The sequence below is a fragment of the Cetorhinus maximus genome, chromosome 21 (assembly GCF_964194155.1).
Source record: "Cetorhinus maximus chromosome 21, sCetMax3.hap1.1, whole genome shotgun sequence".
NCBI lineage: Eukaryota > Metazoa > Chordata > Chondrichthyes > Lamniformes > Cetorhinidae > Cetorhinus > Cetorhinus maximus.
Genome location: NC_135899.1, coordinates 27,519,198 through 27,533,836, shown reverse-complemented (window position 1 = coordinate 27,533,836; position 14,639 = coordinate 27,519,198). Strand labels below are relative to the sequence as shown.

At 45.7% G+C, this 14,639-nt stretch overlaps 1 protein-coding gene across 1 annotated transcript in view; it reads right to left on the bottom strand.

Annotated features, from left to right (window-relative positions):
- Positions 1 to 254: 254 nt before the first annotated feature.
- The window catches only part of LOC144695139 (muscarinic acetylcholine receptor M2-like), a 47,586-nt gene continuing 33,201 nt past the window's right edge, over positions 255 to 14,639 (bottom strand). The window contains exon 2 of the mRNA XM_078566038.1: positions 255 to 1,693. Coding sequence (XP_078422164.1) covers positions 255 to 1,693 — 1,439 coding nt within the window. The remainder of the gene's footprint in view (positions 1,694 to 14,639) is intronic.

Sequence of the window (14,639 nt, the reverse complement as noted above, 5' to 3'; positions counted from 1 at the left end):
TTAAATTTTGGGCAAGTTCATCTTCCAGTTCATTTATAAATACATTCTAATAATCAGCACACCCTTTATCTATAACAGACATTACAGATTCATTGGATATAATTCAAATGTGCTTCCAATAGTACATATAATAGATGTCTACCTGACTCATTATCTGGCAGAATGAACATATACTTTTAAATGTACATTATGAAAGTCACCATCAGAAATATGTATAACGTATTTGTTATTCGAAGTTGTGTTTGCAGCTGTTTTTATCTTGTTGCACCAATGTTCTTGTACTGACACAGGAGAAGATGCTTGAAGGTTTTCTTGAAGGTATTATTACACAGTGTGTAGCAGGCTGGGTTGACAGTACTGTTGATGTAACAGAGCCAGTATCCAATATTCCAGAATGTGTTGGGGACGCAGGTTGAACAGAACGTGTCAATGAGAACCATGATATTGTATGGAGTCCACGTGATGATAAATGCCAGGAGAATAGACAGGATTGTCTTAGTCACCTTCTTCTCTCGGGATACAGCTCCTTTCCTCTTCTTAGCAGGGGTATTGGTCATTGTAATGATCTTATTGCCCGCTCTGATTTCTCTGTCATTCCCATCTTTGCTGCTGACACCTGGCACTATTCCTGTCTTGGTGCCACAGTTGTCGCTTTTATGAGATTTGCTGACAATCTTTATACACGAGAGTTTGGAGTTGTCCATCCTGAAACAGCTTTGTGTAGTGGAGACATTTGTGCTCTCTTGTATCGTCCCTTCCTCGTCCTGGTTTGATGGGACCACATTGGGGGAAGTTGATTCATTGGAGAGCTCCTTCTCCTCCCCTTGGCCACAATTGTCAGTCATTATTTCACCAGCTAGTTTGACATTCTGCACTTTGACATGTGGTAAACCATCAGGAGCTTTTGGAATTTTGTTGTTATTCGGGTCCATTCTGTTGTCCTTCACTAGTGAGGGTGAAATGATTCCCTTGCTTGATTCAGGCTCTATTTTAATCTCCTTTACACGACTCTTGCTGGCACGAGATATTTGCATATACAAAATCACCATGATAGTAACAGGGAGATAGAAGGCAGCTATAGCAGTTCCAGAAGTGACAGCTGGATTTGAGAAGAACTGTACGTAACACTCACCCTCACTAACTGTCCGCTCCCCTACGATGAACTGCCAGAACAGAATGGCAGGAGCCCACAGGATAAACGACAACACCCAAGCAACTGCGATCATCATCCCTGCCACCTTCGCTGTTCTCTTCACAGGGTAGCTAAGGGGCTTTGTCACACAGAAGTAGCGGTCAAAGCTGATGATCAGGAGATTCATGACAGAGGCATTACTGACAACATAATCTAGAGCAAGCCATAAATCACAAACCACTGGGCCCAACGGCCAGTGTCCAATTACGATGTAGATGGTGTATAGATTCATAGAGAATACACCAATAATCAAATCAGCACAGGCCAAGCTGAAAATAAAATAGTTGTTGATAGTTTGTAATTGACTGTTCATTTTGATAGAAACAATAACCAGAATGTTTCCAATAATGGTCACCAAACTTAAAGATCCTGTCACAATCACAATGAAGACCACTTCGACCGTTTTGTAGGGACTCCCTCTTTCAGTATCAATCAAGCCTGTTAGGTTGTTGAGAGGCTTATTTGTCTCTATTGAGTTTGCCCTCTGATGTGTAGTTAACACTGATGAAGCAGAAATGTAGTACAGGAAAGAAAAACAATTAGGAAACAGATTTCAGTTGTCTTCAAGTTAAAGGACAACAGGTCACCGATTGAAGTTCTACCAGCAAGAACATTGAAAGCTATCTGCTCTTATAAACTTCAAAATCCTTGCCAGGGAGAATTTTGTTCTAGTTAGGAATCACCTCATAGACCGATGTCTATACAAATAATTATGAATTCATAGTTAATTACTTGAAGATGTTGGTGAGTGACATTACAAACATGTCTCTCAGGATTTTAGTTTCGCTGACCCAATATGTCCAGGTGAATCACCTTTGTGCTCTCCATATATTCAATTGTCAAGGGTAGTCAATCCTTTAAGTTCATGTATCAAGACCACATGCTCAGGTAAATCCCTATCACTCAGGGAAGTGCTGTAAGAACAACAGATGCACCAGTGTTACCGCTCCCTCACTGACAGGACAACCAACCTCTCAAAAAAACTGTCAGAGGCAGGGGGGGTGGTGGGGGGAAGGAGGGGGAGCATAGGGCCGTAGGTTCAAGTCTGAGAGAGAGAGAGAGAGAAAAATCTGAGGTGGAGTTATTTGATGTCAGTCATGCACGCCAAAACAGATGGTGATGGGGGTCATATTAATAGAGGCCTAACAACAGTCTGAATTCTCTCACATTTCTATTGCATGTTTTATGAGAATGTGCTACATACAAATACGGGGATATTTTCTCTTATGCTAGTATTTCAAATTAAACGTAGGAAGTGCATCACAAAATTAACAATGACAATAGTCTTCAGTGACACTGGTTCTGTAAAATCATGTGCTCTGTGTCGTGTATTTTTGAATATTTATATAGCTTATGTTATGCCTATTAAATGTCCCAGAGAGGATGCACGATATTGGCCAATCCTGTGCATAGTAACTGAGGTCTGTCCGACTCGAGAGATTTAGAAAGGAAAATCGCAGGAATGAAATGCTGAGGAAGGAATGATAGGTGGGGAGAGAAACATGACAGAATAAGAGAAAAAAAATAAGGAGAGAAAGAGTGAAAGAAAAAGGGACAGAGGGTGAGAAGATAGGGGCACATCGAACGAGATGGAGACTGAGAAAGAGGGTAAAAGGCAAAGCAAAGAAGCATTCCATGGTGTAATAAGGTTTAACCAGTATTTTTATACGTACACCACAGTGGGACACAGCAGGGGGAGAAAGCAATGTAATTGATTGTATATATTTTTAGTGTATTTGGAGTTAAGTGCGTACAGGAAAGTGAATTGGAAAATAAAATGAACAAAACCATTCAGAAAAAAGTCCACTTCATGGTTTGTGGAACAGGTGCATCAAATTGGGGAGAAAATATCAACAATTTTGCCCTGGTCTACAGAAGGACTAACCCTGCATTATGTAAATGAATTAGTGCCACGGCTTCACCAGCAACCTCAGCAGTTTGCGCATCTCTGGGACAAGCAGGACCGGTCTTCACGCCACCTTAAGTCGAAGCTGAGGGGTGGAAATTGGTTATTGGCATTTTTTCGGGTGAACTGACGGCGCCTCGTCCAGTGGGGGGACTTAAGGACCCGCTAACAGCAGCTGGAAGCTGTCACACTTCCAAAGGCAGCTCATCGATTTTACTTTGAAGGAGGTCAGTCCGCCGGCCTGACATTAAGCTGGCCCTGCGAGGGGGCACGGCCAGTAGGTTTGTAGAGGCAGGGAAGCTACCTCAACACAAATTAGAGAAACAGCACAACAATGAGTTAGCTCCATCTCCAAACTGCGCTCCGGTCCAGGGAGGTAGCAAGTAGGGGAATAAAACATTTCTAAAATTTTCCCCTTATAAATCTTACTGTTTATTTTATTTCGCTAAACAATGTCTCTGACGTTTACATGTGCTGTGACATCACCAGCTCATCCTTTGCTGATCTCAATTACGTCTATTCCAAATTCAGTATAATGTGCATTGAGCTTTATCCTCCTTTCTCTCCATGCACTTGCCCCCTCCCTTACAGGCCCCACTGCTGGAGCTGAGGTCCAAGGCTTACCTGCTCAGTGCAGAAAGGTTAAGATAGGGTTAGCATGTTGTACAACAAGATATGGGTAAACGGAATAAAGTTCGGCAGATCATCACGCGATATGACATGAAAGAAGACCTCTTCATGAAACATCAACCTATTGTTTCTTTCTACACAGTCTGATCTGCTCTGCATTTCCAGCATCTTTTCCCGATTCTTTCCCAGCATCTAATCTTGTTGGGGATGAGGTCGCATAAATTTCGCTGAAAGTTTGCCTGGATTCGGCATTTCAAGTTGGTCTTTTGACACCTTAGCAAAATGAGGCCTTTGTCATCGGTTCAGAATGACAAATAACTCACTGGAACGATTAGCCTGTCAATCACTGCCACTGACCAGTAAATCTCCAATCTATTGGCACTCCAGTCTCAATGGCTGGGATTTTCCATGCCTGCCGGCATCGGGCATGTCCAGTGGCCTGTGCGGACAGTATGGTGCGAGCAGTTTCACAACAGCATGAAGCTAGTTTGTGATCGACTACTCAGCCCACCAAAGGCAGGCCACATTTCCCGCCTTCGGACGTGGGGCACCTCATTGTAATACATCTGCATATCATTATTAGGCATGCCCGTCGGATTCGTGCCCTCACCCTACCTCGCTGGATCGTCCGCACACATCGGCGGGAAAGCATGCCCAAGTATTTCACAGCAGCACACAAAAGGTGCACACTTGGTGGGCTGTGCATGAGGGGAACTCGGGGGTGAGTACACAGTAACGATGTGCAGCGCTCACCAGGATCGCCTGTTGGACTTCAAGCTTGAGGTGCATTGGGGAGGGGGGAGGTGGGGGCAGCAAGGGCAACCCTGCTGTTGAAGCGGCTTGTGGGGGTGTGGGAGCAGGCTGTTGGGATTCTGAAGATGAGGTTCCGTTGCCTGAACCGGTCTGGTGGAGTCCTGCAACGTAGTCCACAGGGGTTGTCATGCGTCATCGTCGTCTGCTGCTCCCATTACAACCTGGCACTGCTATGGGGAGAGGAGTTGACTGAGGAGATGGAGGAGCTGGAGGTCTCCTCCGATGAAAACGCCGATGGGGATGAGGGTGATGAGGTCCTCGGAGGTGGTGATGATGGGAATGAGGCCCTCACACTGGCTAGACAAGGCAGGTGCACTCAGGGGACCCTCATAGCTGCCAGATTTGTGGAGGATGATGACGGTACGCAGTGAGGAGACACCTTATACATCCTCACATTGCATCTGTGACTCCAGTCTGGCTTATGGCAATGCACATACACTCTGTTACAGTGGAAGCCTTAATAGTCTCTCCATTGGAGGAGGATGATGACAAGATGCAGAGGGGACACTCCATAGATCTTCACATAGCCTCTGAGAATGTCTGACTCCTGTCTGGCTGAGGGCAGCTCACTTGCGCTCTGTGATCAGGGCCATATCATAGAAACACAGCCATGAAACTTTAAAAGCATCTGATCCTCTAAGCCCTCTGCACCTGAGCCCTTCAGGAGCACAGCATCACTGGTTGCAGATGTTGGTGTGATGGGGGCCAGCCCCACCTTATAGGTGCTGAGAGCACACAGAGTATGACAACCCTGACTCCTGCCCATAAAATTCTGGCAGCAATGACAAGCACCATCAAGGTGCAGGCATCAGTAACGCGTTCAGGGAGTGTGAGGCCGGACCATCACTTTGGTCTAAAGGCTGCACAAAGCACAGGGAAGAGGCAGAAAGGTTTCACACCTGAGTGACATGAACGTTGCTCATCAGAACAAGGAGCCATAGGCAGGGAGGCATTCTTGGGAGTTTATTGACAATAGTGAACATTATGTACAAGTGATTAGTGCCCAGGCTGTGCAACTAATTCTCCTTTACCCTCATTTTGTTAATTTAGTCTAATTGTCTGACTCCCAAAAGAGTTAATTCTCCTTTGCTTTCTTAACCCTGCCGCTATGTCTTGGGGCTCCCCGGCCATCCACAGTGGAGGTGGAGGCAGCCTGCTGACTGTGACACCTTGTCTATGATCTTGGCAGGTGTTCTCTGGCCTGCTTTCGGGGTCCTGCTGTGTGGCAGTGGCACTGTCCTCAGCCTGTGGAGCTGGATCTGCTCAGGTCACAGGAGGTGGGGTGGATTTGGATGGGCCAGACACTCCGAGTCACCTGGGTGGATGGGCCCAGAGTGTGCACCTGTTGATCCTCCTTCCTCTAGGTGCCCGAGGGCCCCAGGCTGACTCCTTTAGAAGGGGTAGCTGGAGTGAGATCAGGCTGCCCCACACCCCTCTCACTTTCACACTGTTAGAGACCAACTATGGCATCCGCGATGGAGTTGAGCCCATGCAGCAGTGAATGCTACCCTACCAGTGTTGGCCTCGGTGCTTTGGCAAGTCGTGCAATCACCTCAGAATGAAGGAAGCCGGACTCCTCCATCGTGCCTTTCAATCTGAGGAGTGCAGCAGACATCCCTTCCTGATGTTCCCGAGCTTGCCTTTGCAGCTCCAGCAACTGTAGCGTGACTGAGTCCAGAGGCTCGTCATCTGACTCAGACTCAACAAGTTTCTGTCCTCCAGCAGTCCTCTGAGTGCCGGACACCTGGGAAGTCCCTGCCTCCGCCTGCTGTGGATCGGACAGTGTGATGTGCTCATCAGATTCTGATCCCGAGGCTACTCTAAAGCTAGGTCCCACCGAAGTGCATGTCTCTGCGCTGGTGGAGGGGTAGGTGAGTGTTGGGACAGGACTTCAAGGAGGATGCCTTTAAATTCCCCTTCAGTGGTTTCTTTGGGGCTTGATTGGAGGCCCTGGGTTGTGGACTCTGTTGGCTGTTGCCCAGATGTGCCTGCAGAAGCAAAGGGAGATAATTAGTGCATGGCAGTGGCCTGTGAAAGAGGACACATCACTCACAGCATGGTTATCTGATGGATGTTGCACTGATGGTCCCTCACTTGGTAGAGTAGTGCCAACCTCACCTTCAGCACAGGACCGGTCCCAGTCATCGCTGGCCAGCTGGATGGCTCTGTTTACAAAGTCCGTGAGGGCCTTGATTTCAGGCATTACTCCACCGGTCTGCGACCTCTCCCTGTTGTCGTGTGCCAGCTTGACCTGCATGAATAGAGATGGAGAAAGTGTAAGGAAGACACATGCCAGGCCAGATGATAATGTGCCTGGCCTATGGCTGGTCCCATGGGAGGGATGAGGACAATGATGGTGTGTGAGAGAGTGTGAATGGTGATGTCCCTTGAACTGGTAGTGAGTGAGGGCCCTGTGGATGTGTGATGAGTTTGTGAGTGAGAGTTGAGAGTGATGAGAAGAGTGACTTACCCTGGCAGAACAGAGATCATCATTCATCCTCTTATGGTACTGGGTGGCTGTCCTCTTTTGAAGGGCATTGGTGCTGATCACCAATGCCACTGCCTCCCAGGCCTGGTTAGTCACATCGTTGTCCATCCTGTGGCCAGAGCAGGTGTAGAGGACACCATGGCGGGCCTCCACAGCATCCAAAAGGTGCATGTCACTGAACCTGGGGGCTGCAGTCTTTTTGCCTTTTGTGGACATCTTCCCTGCAGCAGCCATGGGCTGGAATCACTGAGACGTGTGCGTGTGGCTGCACTTCAAATATGGCACCCGGCGTGATGATGATGTGGCGGGCGAATGAGGGCCCGGCCACCATGGAAACGGCGTGTTTCCCAGGAATGCATAAATAATGCGGCGGGTTTGGGATGATGAGATGTGAAAAGCCACCATCATGGCTCATGGGTAAAACATCGTTTTACCCGCCCGCTACTGCACTTAGTGCGAATCTGGGATGATTCTGCCCAATTTTCACACAATTTTAGCTTCTATCTCTTTGTGCATGCCTTAACCAATACAACTGTCGTTTGCTCATTATTTATTGGATTATTTTTAAATGTTTAAAAAAATTATTTCCTGTAGCTGTCATGTGCCCTTCCTTCTCTCTGCTTCTCTCCCACCCCCTTTGCTTCTGCATTATGTCTACTTGAAAGTCACATTCCCCATACTCAATTGAAAGTCTCAGTCTGTGAGCTTCATCTAAATTTCTGTTTCCCAAGCTCCATTTGAAGTCCCCCTTGCTGCTAACTTGAGAACTAGCCAGCTCCTCCTCCTTCATCACCTTCCTCATGTGATTGCCACAATTATGCAACATGTGGAGTAAAAATAAAACTGTTGAAAAGGCTAAAGGAGAGAACGAGATAAGAAAGTCAAGGGACAGAATGCAGGGGGTGTCAGAGGTGAAAGTGAGGGGATGGCGGGGGGTACAAAAATGAGGAAAACAACAGGAGAAGCAGAGGCGAAGCTGGAGAGAGTGAAGGAAGAAAAGGAAAGAGGCAGAAGTCAAGGAGGAGACAGAGAGAGAGTAAATGAAGAGATTGAAATAGGCTAAGGTGAACAAGCTGGGCCATGGAAATAAAAGTAAATGTGGGTAAAGAGGACACTGATAAAAACAAAAGTGGAGCAATTTCTGTTTTGCGGCCACCCCAATCCCAATGCCGTTAGCTGAGAATTGTGGCAGGAATCAACCAGAATGTTTGTTGACCAATTAATTACTTAGGTTCAAATCTTGCTGGAACAATAATGTCAAGGTGGGGGGTGGGGAGGTCAGCCCTCCTTCCTCCAATTATGAGCCACCTCTCCATCTATCTGCTCTCAATTGCTTCATCCTGGCAATACCATGGGGGCTAGTCCATCCTCCCGTTCAAATGTGTTGGTCATCCAAAAACCTCTCCGACACTGGGACTTCTTCCCTTCTGGGAGGATCCCACCCATGTTATTTACAGCGTCAGAGCAGGCAGCCTGGTCAAACAGGTCGATGTATGTATGCGCCACAAAAACCTCCCCACCACACTTCATCTAACCCCATCAGCATATCTTTCGATTCCTTTCTCCCTTATGCATTCATCTCGTTCCCTGTTAAATGTTAGTCACCTCAATGATAGCGTGAGATAGTGAGTTCCACTCTGCCCACTGTATGGGGAAAGAAGCTTATTTCAAATTCCCTCTTGGATTCTTCAGCCATTGCCTCATACTTCTGACCCGCAGTTGTGATCTCCCTTACAAGTGGAAACATTTCGTCAATGAAAATCGTTCATGACCTTAAAGACCAATATCAGGTCACTCCTGTTCTTTTATAGATTTTTAATTTAAAATTAACATTTTTTTCCTTGTTCCCTTGCCATTTTTCTTTCATCCAATCTCTTTCCCCCGCTTTATTTCTCTTTCTGTACCTGATTCAACCCTTACTTCCCATTGTCCCTTTGTTTTGTTTTCTATTTTTTCCTCTCCTTAAATCTCACTGGTTAAGTTACTGTTGCTCATTTTTCACAAATGCCCCATTGCCCCATCAGTGCCATTGTCAATTACACTTCAAGACTTGCAGGGCAAACATATGTTCAGGTGAATGGGACGGGAAAGACCTACAGAGAAAGCATTTCTGCCATGGTTTTCAAATCAACTACTATGAATGTTGATTAGCTTGGTGCAAACTTCAAGGAAGTCCTGTGGACAGGGCAGGTGGAGAGTGTTCTGGTATCCTTAGATAAAAGCAAAAAACTGCGGATGCTGGAAATCTAAAACAAAAATAAAAATACCTGGAAAAACTCAGCAGGTCTGACAGCATCTGCGGAGAGGAACACAGTTAACGTTTCAGCTATCTGTTGAAGAGTCATACGGACTCGAAACGTTAACTGTGATCCTCTCCGCAGATGCTGTCAGACCAGCTGAGTTTTTCCAGGCATTTTTATTTTTGTTTTTGTTCTGGTATCCTCGCCGTTCCTTTCTCAAGGGTTCTACGCATGTTACAACATCAAAGATTTAGAAGGATCAATGGTTGCAAAACTATCAGTGGCGTTGGTGTAAAGACAATACTAATTATGCCATCAAAATGCTGACTGGGTCAATGCAAGGAAAAACCAAAACAATGTTCACACTGCATGTGTCTAACATTTGAGGCAGCGCAAATACTACCAGCAGCTGGTTTTGAAGTAAAAAAGCAGTGAGGGGGAATCGGAAATAGAGAAAAACAAGGAGCAAACAGATAAGGGAGTGAAATTCATGTTGAGGATCTAAGGAAACATGAAACAGGCACAAAAATATATGGACAAGGGACAACAAAGAACAGATGAAATAAGGACAGGAGATAGCATAGATCAAGAACTAGGTCATCGAATAGAAATAAAAATGTATCAATACAGCACCTTTCACGGCCACAGGGCATTCTAAAGTGCCTTACAGCTAATGAAGTACTTTTGAAATGTAGTTATTGTTGTAATGTAGGAAATGTAGCAGCCAATTTGCACATAACAAACTCCTCCAAACAATATGACAATGGCCCGATAAGAGATAAATATTGGAGAGATAAATATTGGCCAGCATACCAATGTATAATCCCCTGCACGCTCTCGAAATAGTGAGATGGCATCTTTTGCATCATGCTGAGGGCGAAGAGGGGTCTAAGTTTAACATTGTATCTGACAAAGGGCACCTTCCAGCCCTGCAACATTGAGTGCAACTCTCCCTCAGTGCTGATTTTCCTAAATGACTTACTCAGTACTGACCCTCTGACAGTGCAGAATTCTAACGGTGCTGAGCATCCAACTCTGGAGTGTTCCCTCAGCATTTAAGGAAATGGGCTATCACACACTCTTCTCCACTAAGCTGATCACTAATATTGAGGCCAAACTGATCGGAGGTGACTTGACCTCTAAGGTATACACTCTTACTCTTTTCCTCTTCCTCCTACACCCCCCACCCTCACTGGACTCTTGGTAAAGGGACCTGTCCCTTCTCAGTGACTCTTTCCCATGGTGATGTAGGGCATTTGTAATTTGGTTTCCATGTTGCCCAGTAACATCTGTGTTAAATTTATCAGCCTTGTGGCTGCCCATTTTGACAGCCTGTGTCCTGTTACTCTTCATCTCACTGTTTACTGTGTTTGAATTTCATGTCCTCTTTTAACTTTATGATGGTCTGTAGACCCAACTCCAGATCGTTAAAGTATCAAAAAGAACAGGGAATTAGTGTTGATGCTGGAAATCCTTCAGTTCTTATCATTTAACGAATTTAACAATTAGAGTGAAGGGATATTTGACCACATTCTTCAAATGCCTTCTGAGCTTATTCCGAGTCACGGCATGAATGCAATTGTTTGTGCAGCAACTCAGGAGCTGCAACATGAATCCTATTTCTCGTACAAAATAAGACATCAGCGCAAATTCGTACTCCAAGAACCACATCCCAGCCCATATAGAATACACCCCAAATATTGACCATAACAGGATGAAATTCCCCGAAACCACAAACAGTAAAATGATAAACTTCCTTCGACTCTTCACCTGAGTCACGTGGACTGTCCCCACTGCTGTGACCCCGGAGTCTCCTGTGGGCTCTGCTGCTCAATAAAATGTTTAACGGTGAAAGCATTGAGCAACAGAATCAGAACAAATGGGACCCCCGGTGTAAGACTGTAGTGAAGGAGCACGTCTGTTAACCAGACTCGCGATTCTGTAACATTCCTTGGTACAGAACAAAACCGGGGGGCATTCCACAGCCAATACTGATCTGTTAACATAAAACATGGGATATTCTTTAAACAGCTCAGGACATTCACTGTTCCCAGAGCCACAACCGCAGTTTTCTCTGTGCAATATTTACTTTTCAGCTTCTGGCAACAAATGGCCACAAATCTATCAAAGGTGAAAAGTAGTGAACCAGAGAGCAGCCTGTGGCTACATAAAAGCAGAATGACATGGATGTTACAGGTGGGGATAGAGTACACAATAACATTTTTCCAATAAACAAACAGTCAGAATAGGCCTCATTATCGGGTTGATAACAACCAGATCCGCCGCTGCCATGGCCACCAGGTAGCGAGTAACGCATTTGGAGACACTACACTTTCTGCAAGACAGGATCACAATTGTCACTACATTGACTGCAAGGAAGATATAAACAGAAATTATATATTAGGCTGAGCGCAAAGTTACCAGTTTCACAGTTCTTACTGATATATAAAAATATTTTACAATATCCAGTGATACATTGAATTGTTTCTTCTTTGGTGTCTTTCTCAGTCCTATTGACCTGTGCTTTCCCTGTCTTAATGGAATAAGAGCACCTCCACATGTGATCAGATGGGAAACTCTTCAACCCATCAAGGCTAAAAGCCAACAAAAGTGTCACATGTCCTGATCAGAGAACCTCTGTGCTGAAGGTGCTGCTCTAGTTGCGCACAGAGACCAGCTCCAAAGGCACATGTATCTGTGCCATGCACATGCCATGTTGACCTTCACATCAGTGTCAAGAAATCTGTAGCTATGGGACAGAGTGCTGTGTCTTTGCCTGTGATCAGACTCAACGCCACCACTGGAAACAGTCAGCAAATTCTGCTATCTTGAGTCTATGGTGACAGAAAGCCTTTCTCTTGATGACGAGCTCAGCGCACACATTGAAATGACAGCCACCAACTTTGACTGACTAACAGAATGGACATAAAAACAAGCAACTGACCCAAAGGCCCAAGATGTTTTATTTACAACGCCTGAACGCTCAAATTGCTGTGAAACCTAGACAAATTACTCCTACCAAGGACAAAGACTCAATATTTTCCATCTCTGACATCTATGGCACATCCTCAACATCACAGGCAAGAGGCAGACCGCTCTTTAGGGCAAACGTGCCGAGAATGCTAGCACTAATCAAACAAAAAGTCGTCTTTCTGGCTCGGGCATATACCCAGGATGGATGATGGCTGTATCCCGAAGGATGCGCTATGGGAAGGCACCAGGCCAAGAGAATAGAGGGCACCCAAAGCTCCGATTCAAGGATACAGTCAAGCGGGTCATGAATGCCCTCAACACCCACCACAATAAGAGAATCTCTAGTTTATGATCGATGCAAATGGCGACACCAGCTGTGGGCAGTTTGCCCACCACCACAACATGTGGTTTCAGAAACTCCTAAGCAGACGCCAGCCCTGCAAACAGGGCATGTGCAGAGATCACCCCGCACTAAAGGATGAGGGGGTACTTGAGGTAGAGTTTGCCTTTGCAGAACCAGCTTGCTCAGTATGAAGCAGACGGTCTCACCTGACCTCACCAAAGTTCGGAGGTTGCATTCCCATCATCCCTTCACAGGTGGAAGAGTGAGAACCCGAAATCAATATTGAACGTATCTGTGACATCGTTATCTGTTGGATGCAGTGGCTACTTGTCAAAAAACAAATCGGCAAATGGAAAGGAATATGTGGGACACAGTAACACATGAGGAATAGCAGTTTGTAAGAGATCAGATCAAGGCTGCTGCAGGTCCAACAATTTCTCTCAGGTTCTGGTGAAAAGGGCGGAGCGTTGGAGCAGACGTTAAAAGGGAGACAAGAAGCATTCACGTCAAAGGAGAGCGTGACCTGATAGAAAGTTACCTGTGGGACTGGCAGATTCCCTCACCTCTGACAGGCAGCATAGAATTCCATGATTTCAAAACCATGATTGGAAAGGATTCCACTGGAAGTCAATGGGATGCATCACCTTATATTTCTCGCTTAATCTAAAGTCAAACCATCTAGAAAATGCAACGTTGTTATGAAGTCATCTGTGATCCATCTGCCTGGACTGGTTTCTAAAACTCTACATTATCCGTACCCAGGAGAATTGGGTTTGATTCCCAATGTGTGTTGGGGGCACCAAACGTCTTTTAAGGAGAAAACATCAGCTGGCCGGAATGTTGAAAAAGTGAGGATGTGCCATTCGTTGAACTCAGTGAAGGGGCTACCGTCTAATCATCAAATCAATGAAATTAAAACAGCACACCCAGAATTAAAAAGGAGCTCACTGAATAAAATAGCTAGATCAACGGATTTAAAATGACGTAGTTCCACAAAGTTCACAGAATGAATGAATAATTGGATATAGAGACTTACCAGGAACACCAATCGCAGCGAGGAGAGGATAGTAAATCTTTAAGTCAAAGACAAAATAGTATATCTTCCAGTGGCCCATTTTTGTGGATTTGCTGATCCCTCCTTATGCCAGAAGTGATGCTGCCGCTGACACGAAGATATAAAACACATTGAAAAGAGTCCCTTATTAATAGAATAGGGATAATCTCCAGTGACAACCTCCAGTGGAGATTGATATTAATTACAGTCACTGAACAGACAGGTTCAGTTAACCCCTTCCAGCATTTATTCTTTCACAGGGTGTGGGCTTCGCTGGCTAGGTCAAGATTTATTTCCCAACACTAGTTGCCCTTGAGGTGGTGGTGAGCTGCCTTCTTGAACCACTGCAGTCCCTGTGGTGTAGGTACACCCGCAGTGCTGTTAGGAAGGGAGTTCCAGGAGTTTGACCCAGTGACAGTGAAGGAACATGGATATATTTCCAAGTCAGAATGGTGAGTGACTTGGAGGGGAATTTCTAGATGGTGGTGTTCCCATATAGTGCTCCCTTGATGGCAGTGGTCATGGGTTTGGAAGGTGTTGTCTAAGGAACCTTGGTGAGATTCTGCAGTGCATCTTGTAGATGGTACGCACTGGTGCTAATGTGTGCAGTGGAGGAAGGAATGAATGTTTGTGGGTGTGCCAATCAAGTGGGCTTTGTCCTGGACAGTGTCAAGCTTCTTGAGTGTTGACTGTTTTGGCCATGTGTGAAATGCACACCATCTGTATGCCTTAATCTCTGTCACAATCCCAGGTTAAGCACACCACAAACCCAACTGTGGTCCTCTTTTTCAGCCATCTGCCCCTCAAAATGGTAGTTTGCACCTTGGTGCTCCCTGTGTTAAACATGGCCTGGTGCGGACCAGGAGACCCACTCTTGTCTCTGTCACATTTGCTGCAGAGGAAGGCATTGGATTGATAAGGTGAAAGATTTGCTGGCCCCTATTTTCTCTGGGTTTGCAGCCAGCTGATCTTGCCCTTTCTGCTGGTCTCTTCCAACACC